Source organism: Populus nigra, chromosome 6 (assembly GCF_951802175.1).
Source record: "Populus nigra chromosome 6, ddPopNigr1.1, whole genome shotgun sequence".
Taxonomy (NCBI): domain Eukaryota; kingdom Viridiplantae; phylum Streptophyta; class Magnoliopsida; order Malpighiales; family Salicaceae; genus Populus; species Populus nigra.
The window spans coordinates 19,685,255-19,697,544 of record NC_084857.1 but is presented as its reverse complement, the minus strand read 5'-3'; the positions used below and the strand labels follow the sequence as shown (position 1 = coordinate 19,697,544).

Here is a 12,290-nt window from a genome sequence, read left to right as displayed (position 1 = left end):
ATATACTCTTACACCTTATCTAATTGTATCGGGTTGCGTGGAGAGTTTTGTTTATCTAATAAAAGTGAGTATCGACTTAACTTAAGGTTTTTTGTTTTTTTTACAGAAAAAAATTAATATTAAAGATCAAATTCTAAAACATTAAATCATGAAATTAAAAAATCTGCATCCATGAACCATTAATTATTATATTGTTATTATAAAAAAAAATGGAATTTTATAATGTGATGTCAAATTCGCATCTAGAATCTTTCTTCTCTACAAATGATAATATACAAGATGAATAAAGAAGCTGTGATACTTGGCCCCATGACTCGAAAATGTAAGATATAAAAGAATACATCAATCCTAATCTCATCACTAACTTTGAATAAATGGTTTAAATTTGAACTGCCATTCTTGCCAGTCTTTTTCTCTCTTTTTTTAACCTAACGACAGGGGAGCCCACATACGCAAACGTGCCCGTCAAGATCTTGAAATGACCCCCCCGGCTCAAGGAAGGAGGGTTATTGAAGTGCTGGTGATGAACAAGAAGAGACTAGAGAGACGAGGATGGGTGGGGAGAGGGTACTTACAAGGACAGTTTCGTCAGTTTGTATCAATAATAAGATTTCGCAGAGAGGAGTAAACTCCAGTGGCCTGGTTAGTTTATCAGAGTGGCAGCTGTTTGATCACTCTGATACTAAAACGATCGCTAGAGTTTAACACGAGAATTTCTTCAATTTTCACAATCAATGAAGCATGGATGTCTCATTTCTAATTCCAGGAAATGTAATGTTGTGTGCAACTCTTCCATGCATGGTTGTGACTGTCCTGCTACAAATGCTGTTACCTTGTTTCCCACTTCAATCCAACTACAACCAGGAATTTTCTTCAACCCTTCATCTACCATTTCCTTTCTAACCATCTCTGCTTCCTTCCATCGCCCGCTAGCGCAATACAAATTCGACCGCAACACATAATAGCTTGTCTCTTTATGAGGTTCTAAATCCTTTAACGTTTCCCCAACATTAGTCCCAGTTTCAACTTCACCATGTGTAGAACATGCTCCCAGCAGAGGTTCACAAGAGCTGTGCTTAACATCACCTGTTTTTGAATGCTTGACAGCCATCTCTTTTGCTTCTGCTACGTAGCCACCTCGGCCAAGCATATCCACCATGCATGCCACATGATCCATGTTGAAGGATAGCCCGTGAACTAACCTCATTGACTCAAAAAACTCGAGACCTTTATCTATTAGCCCTGAGTGGCTACAAGTCAGAAACAAGCCAATGAAAGTCACTTTATCTGGTTTTATCCCAGATGCTACCATATCTTCATACAGCTGTAGAGCTTGAGTACCCTTTCCATGCAATCCAAACGCAAACAACATGGAATTGAAAGAGACCAAATCCTTCTCGTAAATATCATTGAATGCTACATTTGACCCTTCTAAATCTCCACACTTAGCATACATGTTAACTAAACCATTGCCAATATACACATGGGCATGAAAACCATGGCGAATTACACATCCATGGACCATTCTCCCATGCCCAAGTATTGCCAAACTTGAGCATGCATGAAGGACAGCTCCAAATGTAAAATCATCAGGAAGCAAGCAATTCCTTATCATTCCAACAAAAAAGTCAAGTGCTTCTTCTCCATACCCGTTTCTTGCATACCCTGTAATCATAGATGTCCACGAAACAACATTCTTATCAGGCATGCGCTGAAATGAGAGAAATGCTTCACTGGTATCTCCTGCTTTCATAAAAACATCAATAATGGCATTCCAAGACACCTGTGTCAGAGTTCCCATCGATTCAAACACCTTCACAGCATCATTCAAGGAACCAAGTTTAGCATAAAAGCTTAGAATTGAATTATTTGCCTCCATTGCTGAGCTCCAACCAGTCTTAATAACAACAGCATGCATCATACATCCATATACCAATTCTAATGACTCGGTGCAAGCACTTATGAGGGCACTATAAGTCCATTGGTCAGGCTCACAGAAACTCTCCCTCATCTCTTTGAACATTTCCAAACATAACTCAATTTCACCATACTGACCAAGACCAGAAATCATTATATTCCAAGCAACATCAACCTTTTTAGGCATGGATTTAAAAACGGAAGCAGCTGCGTCAAACTGACCAGAATTCGTATACGCAAACAAAAGAGAACCCCAGGAAACTTCATTGGAATCGATCATTTCTTGAAAAACTTTATTGGCACTAAACGGACACAAACACTTCCCATACATGTCAATAAGAGAGTTATTAACCGGAATCGAAGATTGACATCCCAAAACAATAACTAAAGCGTGAATTTTGGTTCCATTTCGAAGCGAACTTGAAGCCCCACATGCATTTAAAGTTGTAGTGAATGTGAAGTGATCAGGCTTAGTGTTGCTGGTTCTCATTTGGCGGAAGAGAGACAAGGCTTCTTGGTGAAGGCCCAGATGAGAATAACCAGTAAGCATTGAATTCCAAGCAACTACATCTCTCTTTGTCATTTCATCGAACAGTTTACGGGCATGTGCAATGTAACCTGATCTTGCAAGGGAAGTGATCTTGGAGGTGATTTGGAATAGGATAGAATGCATATCATTTCTTCTTCTGAGGTTGCAACGAAACAGAGTTCAATAAAGCTATGGATGTTAGTCAAGGATTTGATGTTTCTCAGGCTTCGCTGTATTTCTTTTTTCTTTTTCTTTTTTCCTGTTGTCTGAGAACGAAACAGAAGGTATCTGGTGGCCATTTAATAGATTTCTCTTTTTGGAAGACCTCAATTTAGTCCCTAACTGTATATTAATTCTTAATTGCATGCCAAACTTATAGATATTCTCAATTAGGTTCTTAACTGTATATTAATTCTTAATTGGATCCTTTTCTCAATTTATTTTTTTATTTTTGATAAATTTCAGTTTTAAATTAATGTTTTTTTTAAAAGAAAATTTAATGAACATTGATTGAAAGACCTGAGTAGTAATTGTGTTGAAAGATTTGGGATCAAATTGACACTATTTATAGGTTTGGGCCCATTTGAGAATGGTTTACCTTTTTTTTTTTTTCTTTTTTTCCAGCTATCATATTATCAACAATGAATATCTCAAGTGTGGTTATTTTTCCTTTATAAACTGAGTTGTTTAATAAAAAAAATTTAAAAAAATATTATTAAACTTATAATATTAATAATAATAAAATGAAGATTATGTTTCCAAAGTTTCTAAAAGAAATTGAGAATGATTCCATCTTTTTAACGAAAATTAAAGAAAATCAATTATGAAACAAAATAAAACCAAATTGATATATATATATATATATATATATATATATATATATATATATATATATATTATTTAAGAAAAAAACATTAAAAGTATAGAGAATGTTTTAAGCCTATTAGTCTGTCAATCAAGTCAAATCCAAAAGATTTAGGTTTGGTGATTATATTAGATTCAACAGTTATGGGTCTAACAGCCATACCAGATTCAAATTTGTTAAGTCTTACAGTCATACCAAACCCAACGAACTTGGATCTGGTACTTGGATCAAGCATGTTCTCAAACTCAAATTTACTTGAATAATAATAATAATAATAATCACACTAATAATACTAAAAATAATAATAACATCAATAATAATCATACTAATAATAGTAATAATTATAGTTTTGAAACCCGGCCCAGCCTAGTGGGTCAACCTGGAACCCTACCGACCCGAGGTTGGAACCGGACCAGGTTGATGAAAAAATCATGACTCGGTATGAACCGGACAACCCGGTAAAACCCAGTCAAAAATCCGATTACAACCCGTTAACTTCTTTTTTTTACTAAAACAACACTGTTTTGAATTTTTTAAAAAATAAAAATTAACCCGGTCAAAACCCGGAACCCGGCCGACCACCAGATCGGGTTTAAAACTATGGAAATAATAACAATAATAGTGATAGTAATAACAAAAATATCAAACTCAAGATGCTTGGATCTGACAAATATATCTGACCCAAGTTGCTTGGATCTGGCAAATATATCTTACCCAAGTTGCTTGGGTCTTGCAACATATTAAACCCAAACGACTTGCGTCTGAAAGCCATGTCTGATTTAACAAACAATAAATAAAAAAAATTGTGCACTTTAGTTATCAAGAGAAAAAAAAAACATAAACTAAAAAAATCTCACGGAAAGATAAGATGAGAAATTAAAAATAATACTATTATTACAATTCATAATAAAAAAATCTATTAATCTACAAAAACCATTTAGCTTTTGTTATTATATATATCACTTAATTAGCATGTTGAGAAAAGATGCAAATTGAACAGATTCAAAGATCGATCACAGAGATTGATTGAACAAGTTACCAAATTAAAAAGCAAGAGAATAAAAACGAATATTTGACAAACATTAAGATACATTTAGGGTTTTGCCATAAAAGACAAGAAGAAATTACTAAAGACCACCAGTGTTTTACACCCTTTTCACGTGAACTTGAGATCCGCTATAAATTTTATTCACCAATCCCTCCTTTCTATTAGAAGAATCCCTACATGCAGCTGTGAACACGGGTTTGGAAGGGATCAGAAGAATGGTCAGACACAGCAATTGACCAAATAAACTTTCATCACTTCGCAAATACATAAGGTTTCCACTAGAGATCACATATATCCTAATCTATTTCATCAGTGAAAAATGAGTTACAGGTTGTGGGAATTAACAGTGATAAATCAACCAGAGATCATTTAATACTTTAAATTGATCCACAATGGAAAAAGAAACCAGCTGCAATATAATATTGGCGTTGCACCACCACTCTAGTACTTTGACATGATCTTCTGAAAGAGTTCTTTGGGTGCTGCAAAGAGAAAATGACAGATATATAGATTTGAATGAACCAAGAGAGTAATAGGGAGCCATAGTTATACAAGCTATAACTACTAAGCTTACCAGGTAATTCAGTAAACCTCTCAAACTGTTCGTATGCTTGCCCAATGAACATCTCTAACCCTGTTACAATCTTGGCTCCAGATTCTTCTGCTTCTCTCAAGAGTCTGGTTATTTTGGGGGTGTAAACAGCATCAAAAACCAGGGAGTAAGATCTCAAAGCGTTCTGCAAACACATCAAGCCTCTCAATACTATTTACCTCTGAAGGTGCTAACAGAGTAACCATGTGTAATAAAAGAACCTTTTATTTAATCAGGAAATCACTAAAAACCTTCTATAAACTTCTAAGATGCCAAATAACATAGCTGGTTCATATAGGCCATAGCACATGAGGAAACAACTATATGTAGCTTTCTTTGATCTCAATCACCATACCCTCACAACTCACATGCCAAATTTAATGTTCCCTTCAAATAATGAACAATGATTTATCGATGTAGGAATAGTTGGGATGTACAGAACGTTTGCAGTTCAGCAAAAGTTTAACCAATAGGATGGGCACATATCCATACCTATGTTCTTAAGACTTCATAAATCTATACAGAAATGAAAGTGCTGGCAAAAAAATTATATGGATGATCCAAAAGAAAACAAAAGTACATTTTTCATTCAAGGAGATGCATAATAATTGACAAAGAAAAAAACAGCATGATGGTAGGGAAACCTTGGAAACAGGTGTTTCATCGACTTTTGGTTGCATTCCAATAGATGTTGTGTTTGCAAGAATCATGCCATCCTCTGGATGGAAATTCTCCAGATCAGCAAGAGTTATAGCATCTCCTCCAATTATGTCAGCAAGTACTTTTGCACGCTCTAGAAGGCAAACATATAAAATTAAAAAACTAAATCAAAATAAACAGGAAAAACACGGTTTGGGTTGGTAACACAGTATCCCAAGCAGAGCAAGGAGAATAATAATCCAACCACGACAAATGTACTGTGGAATTAAATCCTGTATAAAATTCACATCCACATGTGTATCGGAGGAGGGGGGGCATATAATATGATTTTCTTTTATCAGCATGAGCATATAATATGATAGATTAAGAAAAACAAAGTCACCCTTCATCAATGAGTGCCTTGAGTTTTCACAAATTTCAACGACAAGGGAGCTTAAAAGAAACCAGTGAAGAGCTTTGGTTGCAGAAAAGAAACAGTGAAGAGAAGTTGAAAGAAGTGAAAGAAAAACAGTTTCCCCATTGCAAGACAGGCTGAGAACAGCGAGTATCAAACATAAATTTAAAAAGGCAACAGCCAAGATGGTTTCTAGACTATTGAATACTTCAAAAACCCATGATATTTCCTCTACCAAGTATTGCTGAAACACAGATATCATAAATTAGGAAATGGCATGAGCAGGTAAAAAATATTGCACAAAGTGAATGTACAGGAACCTCACCATAGGTGCGATTGGCAATGACAACTCTTGCCCCCTTTTCTTTTGCACCATAAGCAAGTGCCTTGCCGGCACCACCAGCACCAATGACCACAAACAACTTCCCAGCTAAGGGTGAACCAGCTGTATTGCTAACATTTTGTGAGGCTGCAAGAAAATGAATGGAACCAAAACAGCTTAGTGTCTTAAAGGAAGATTCTATCAAGAGAAAAAATGTGTGTTCTCTTAAGAACTAAATACCTCGCAGTCCTTCCTCAATAGCAGAAATAGCACCAACATAATCTGTATTGTAGCCAAATAGCTTCCCATCATTTTGTCTTCTTATAATGCAATTAACAGCTCCTATTGACTGTGAGAGAAGATCAAGAGTAGATAAATCATTCATGTACGAAAGAAAATGTTTCAACACCCCAAGGTGATCATAAACTTTAAAGTTAATCAAAGAGAGATAACACATTACCTTTGCAACTGGATGAACCTCATCACAGCACTTCGCAGCATCTTCTTTGTGAGGAATTGTGCAACTGAGTTTTAAACATCACACCATCAACAACTACCACACATTGCACTTATATATACAGCACAAGTTCCTTTTCACTTTGGCCAACGACTCATTAGAAGACTACTTACCAAAGGTAATGAAATCACACAAAATGGTTTTTGATCAAACTAAAGCAGGCAGGATATTATTAATATGAAAGCATTGTATTTAACAGCCAGTGATGCAAATAGAAATATAACCTGAATCCTGCAAAATCTGTGGATGAGTAAGTCTGGAGAAAACGTGCAATGTCATCCACTAATAAATGCACATAGACCCCATTGATACCAACTGACTTGAATGCTTCATTGAATAGAACAGGTGATTTGCTGTGGCCAACAGGCTTCCCAATAATTCCGAATACTTTAGTATCAGGTCCAATTTGTCTGAAGTTGTATAGATCTAACAAATCCTTGATCGTTGGTTGACCAGGAGCTGAAACAACCCCTGACTCAAGGGTGCCAAAGGTGAGATAACCACCGAATTTAGCGCAAAGTATCCGTGAAATCAATCCCCTCTCACCCATGACAAGTCCAATTATTGGAACCTAGCAATTATAATTCATGTTACTAAAGTAAATTTAGTTAAAGTTCCAGAAAATCATAAAATTTTAGAGTTACTATTCACAACTAATAATAAATTTAGTTAAACCACCAATCTTTTAAGTAAGTTTTTGATTCATCCTCTAAGCGGAAACATATTGTTAACAAAATAATTAAGCCTCCACCTTGCTCTCTAATCCATAACAAAAGCATACTACGTACGCTTCTTACTTGAGAATGAACAGTTATTTGAAAAATGCGCGCAACATCAGTAATATCCAAAGCAGTCGTGGCAATCTTAACAATATCAGCACCGGCAGCCTGTATTCTTGCCACAAGATTACCAAGTTCCTCAACCGAGGGAGTATTCTCATAGTTGTGAGAAGAAACAATGAGCTTGCACTTCCCAGGCTTGTTTCCTCTTAGCAACTCATTGAATTCATGAGCAACCTTCACCAACAAAAATCAAACCGCTAATTAAATTTTTTTTAAAAAAAAATCTAGCTTCTAATTTCAAAAAAAAAAGAAGAAAAAGAAGCAACCTTGAGCTCAACATCAATATAATCAGCTCCGAGCTCCATGGCTAATCGAAGCGCATCCAATCGCGGTTTTTCATCGCCATTATACTGACCACCTTCCCACATTGGCCTACAACAATAATTAAAAAAAATAAAAAGAAAAATCGAAAAAAGAAAAGGAAACGAAAAGGGGTATGTAGGTAAGGCACCTGTAAGTGAAAAGAGTGGGTAAAGGAGAGTGAAGAATTAGGGTTTTGATATCGGAATTAGGATTGAAATCCTTTAAACTATCCAAACGAATTTCAACCAAATCAGCACCCACAGATTTAGCTTCAGCCATAAGAATCGCCATCTTATCAACAGAATCAGCCATGATCGGCGTACATATTAATGTTGGATTCCTCCTTACTCCCCCGCTCCCCATTCCCACCGCGGCAGCAGTAGAAGGTGATGAAGCCAACTGTTATAGTTCCAATTTAAATACTACTTAATCAAGCAAACAAATGCACAGCTATAATAAAAGGAAAATAAAATAACGATAATTACCAGGACGTTGCTTGCAGAATCCATCTTTTCTTTCTTTCTTTTTGCTCTGAAAGTGTCTGTGCTGTTGTGGAAATGTTTGACTGAGAGTTGGCTGGGGAGGGATAGAAAAGAAAAGAGAGAGAGGAAAAGGATAATTTGGTGTTTGGTGGAGTGCTGCTCTTGTTGCTGTATGGTACAATGAGATGGGGGACTAAATTATAAATTAGTAACTTTACTTTTTCAAAGGATTAATCAATCCCTATATTTTAAAATCTATTTGTAACTTCCTCCTTCTTCTTTTTCTTCTTCTTCTTTTTCTTTTCGTCACGGTTGTCAAAACTAGCCTCAAGACGACACGGAAAAGAGCTTGGGTCATTGAGTCTATTCGAGTTAACAGTATCCTTTTATTTTTATAAAATAAAATTATTTTTTGTAATGTTAACCTGATTAAACTTGGATAGGTCAACTGGATTTTATCAAGTCTTGTTCAATTTAAAAACTAGCTTAAGTCAAGTTCTAGGTTACTGGTTTTCCCAATCAACTTGTCAAGTAAGGTCGGGTTTAAGAATTTTTTTTTGTTCATTTTATATTTTTTTAATTTATTTTGTTTTATATTTATTTTTATTTCAACAAACAGAAAGGAAAAAAAATAGATGGCATTGAAAGATTGATGGGAGAAGAATACATTTTTTGAAATAAATTAGTATTAAATTAAGCATGGTAAACACTGGTTAAGGGATTAATTAATTAGTTTTTAAAATTAAAAAGGACTATTTAATTTGTTTTTTAAAATTTAAAGGGCTAATTTATAATTTAATTCAATAAGATGATGTGTTGGTGTTTGGTGTTTGGTGTGTTTGGGGTTTGGTGTAGTATGTGGTGTGTCGTTCAAATTCAGGAGTTTGGTAGTGTCACTTTTCAAGCCTCTCTCTTCTTCCCTTTTGTTCTTTTACGAAAGAAACAAGTCTATGTTTGGTCGGGAAGTGGTTCTTCCAAACGGAGTCGTAGAAATCTTTCTCATTTCTTGGCAGCGGCAGGTTGGTGACTTGTGAGTTGGCATAGGCATTATTAATTAATAAAGTTTTTATTTACCGGAAAGTACCCGGTGAATTCTTAAAAAATAAATTATTTTTTATATAGGATAATGTTATGAAAAATAAATGAAAAAAATACAGAATTTGATTATATCATGAAAAATAATTTGAAAAATAATTTATTAATATTTTAATTTATTTTCTCAAGTTTATTGAAGGAATGAAGATTCTACTTGAGTATATTTGTCAGTGTGGTAGTAATTGTTTTTCAAATAACTTTTCGTGCCGAAATACATGTCAATGATGTTTTTTCATTTTAAAAAAATTATTTTTGACATCAGCACATCAAAACGATCCAAAACATACAAACCATATTAAATTTTAGCAAAACAAATTGAATTTTTTGGGAACGCGGTTTGCACAGCGTTCCCACACGATTTCTTAATAGATGAAAAAATTTGAAGGAAGATGAAATTAAAAAATAAAATCTAATGTTATAAATTATCTCAAATAAAATAAATAGTAATAAAAAAATAAAGACTAAATTTGATAGATAAAAAAGTTGAAAAATGATAAAATTGAAAAAAAAATCAATTTCATAAATTGTTTTAAATAAAAAATAGTACTCAAAAGAATAAGGACAAAATCTGATAGATAAAAAAAATTTCAACTAAAAAAATAATAAGAAAAAAAAACAAATAACAATTAAAAGAATGAGGTCCAAGGTTGATATTAAAAAAATTAAATCAAATTCTAAAAGATAAAATTGAAAATAAAATAAATAAATAAAGATTCAAAACAAAATATATAGTACTCAAAAGATTGATAACCAAATTTGATATAATCAACAAATAACAAGATATTTTTAGATTTTTTACAATTTCTGGAAAGTGTATTACATCCAAAATAAAAAAAAATACTTTTATGAAAACCAAACTAAATTTTTCTCTGATTGAAAGGAGTTTTTTATTGACTAATTTTTATAATAATAAATAAATATGGAAAACTTTATTCCATAAAACAAATAGGGCCTTAATAGAGAAAACTTTTAAAATATCATTACTTGGATCTAGAACCTACATGCTGATGCTCACGATTTCGATAGCCATACTAGTGATTTGGAAGAGATCTCCTGAAAAGTCTTTAGTGCTCATTTCGGCCAACTCTCCATCATCTTTCTTTGTCTAAGTGGCATGTATTTCCACGGTGCTCGTTTTTCCAATTAAGAAGCATGGCTAAGTGATCCTACTCACATTGAGCCTAACGCCCAAGTAGTTTTGCCAATAGTGGGCCAAGAAATATTGAATGGTGATGTGGGTGGGGGTTTCCGAGGAATACAAATAACCTCCGGGTTTTTTCAGCTTTGGAGAGCATCTGGAATAACTAGTGAATTACAATTGTATTGTACGGCAATTGGTGCATTGATCTTTGCAGCCTTAATGCTTTTTGCTGGTTGGTTCCATTATCATAAAGCTGCTCCAAAATTGGCTTGGTTCCAAGATGTAGAATCTATGTTAAATCATCATTTAGCAGGGCTACTAGGGCTTGGGTCTCTTTCTTGGGCGGGACATCAAGTCCATGTATCTTTACCAACCAATTTCTAAACGCTGGAGTAGATCCTAAAGAGATCCCATTTCCTCATGAATTTATCTTGAATCGAGATCTTTTGGCTCAACTTTATCTCAATTTTGCTGAGGGAGCAACCCCATTTTTCACTTTGAATTGGTCAAAATATTCGGAATTTCTTACTTTTCGTGGAGGATTAGACCCAGTAACTGGGGGTCTATGGCTGACCGATATTGCACACCACCATTTAGCTATTGAAATTCTTTTCCTGGTAGCGGGTCACATGTATAGGACTAACTGGGGCATTGGTCATGGTATAAAAGATATTTTAGAGGCTCATAAAGATCCATTTACAGGTCAGGGTCATAAGAGCCTATATGAGATCCTAACAACGTCATGGCATGCTCAATTATCTCTTAACCTAGCTATGTTAGGCTCTTTGTTACGCCCAATCAATTTTAATCGATTGATCTAGAAAACTCTTGATGTAAAACTTAATCCATGAAAAACATAAAAGAGTTCGATGAAAATAAAATTTTAAAGTTATCTAATCATGTTAAAGAAAATGTAATCAAAAAGGGTGTTAGAGTTATGGTTTCAATTTTTTAACCTAAAGTTAGAGGAGCTAGAGACAAACTATAATCTTTCAATCATGGATGAAGATCTTACAAACAAGAACATTGAGGACATGGTAATTTCTAATAATTTTTCTAAAGATATTATGGAAGATTATCTTGGTGTTCATTTCCATACAATGGTTTAAAGTATTAGAGGTCATAAATGATAATGAACTCTAATTTGAAGTAATAAAAATATTTGAAGGAACTATAAATGAACTTTTAAAAAATTATATATATAACATTAGATTTTTTTTTCTGCATGTACACATCATAAATTACAATTAAAAATTTATATATCAAAGACATGCAACTTCATGAATAAAATAGCTACAATGTTATATTTGAAGTATCTTTACCTTTGAAGTGATCGAGTTCAATTTCTAATCGGTAACTTAAAAGCATTTTTTAGAAGTAGAGGAGACTAATATGAAAAAATTTCTACCATATACTTTGATAAATTAAGCATAACTTTTAATCCAACTATTAAATCAAAACAAAATTTTAACAAACTTTTAAAGGCTCTATTTCATATTGAATTAAAATTTCATGATGATCAAATATCAAGATCTTCAAATAAACTTAGAAGTTAATGTGTAGAATTATTGTTTTTATTTCTC

At 33.8% G+C, this 12,290-nt stretch overlaps 2 protein-coding genes and 1 pseudogene across 2 annotated transcripts; 1 reads left to right on the top strand and 2 right to left on the bottom strand.

Annotated features, from left to right (window-relative positions):
- Positions 1–280: 280 nt before the first annotated feature.
- LOC133696924 (pentatricopeptide repeat-containing protein At2g36980, mitochondrial) lies at positions 281–2,738 on the bottom strand. Its single transcript, XM_062119223.1, has one exon. It carries the CDS (start codon positions 2,588–2,590, stop codon positions 719–721), a length of 1,872 nt encoding a protein of 623 aa, XP_061975207.1. The 5' UTR covers positions 2,591–2,738; the 3' UTR covers positions 281–718.
- Positions 2,739–4,354: 1,616 nt separating this feature from the next.
- On the bottom strand, positions 4,355–8,639 carry LOC133697269 (bifunctional 3-dehydroquinate dehydratase/shikimate dehydrogenase, chloroplastic-like). Its single transcript, XM_062119735.1, has 11 exons — positions 8,475–8,639; positions 8,138–8,388; positions 7,953–8,058; positions 7,642–7,860; positions 7,069–7,415; positions 6,788–6,851; positions 6,568–6,676; positions 6,331–6,474; positions 5,596–5,744; positions 4,934–5,096; positions 4,355–4,841 (listed from the first exon to the last, which is right to left on the bottom strand). The coding sequence occupies exons 1-11, from the start codon at positions 8,496–8,498 to the stop codon at positions 4,801–4,803; spliced, it is 1,617 nt and encodes a 538-aa protein (XP_061975719.1). The 5' UTR covers positions 8,499–8,639; the 3' UTR covers positions 4,355–4,800.
- A 1,915-nt stretch (positions 8,640–10,554) lies between these two features.
- On the top strand, positions 10,555–11,528 carry LOC133697319 (photosystem I P700 chlorophyll a apoprotein A1-like; annotated as a pseudogene).
- Positions 11,529–12,290: the final 762 nt, after the last annotated feature.

Coding starts and splice junctions, on each gene's coding strand:
- LOC133696924 (XM_062119223.1), bottom strand. CDS start 2,590: ATGCATTCTATCCTATTCCAAATCACCTCCAAGATCACTTCCCTTGCA.
- LOC133697269 (XM_062119735.1), bottom strand. CDS start 8,498: ATGGATTCTGCAAGCAACGTCCTG. Junction 8,389..8,474: donor ATTCTGCAAGCAACGTCCTG/GTAATTATCGTT, acceptor GAACTATAACAG/TTGGCTTCATCACCTTCTAC. Junction 8,059..8,137: donor CCCACTCTTTTCACTTACAG/GTGCCTTACCTA, acceptor TTATTGTTGTAG/GCCAATGTGGGAAGGTGGTC.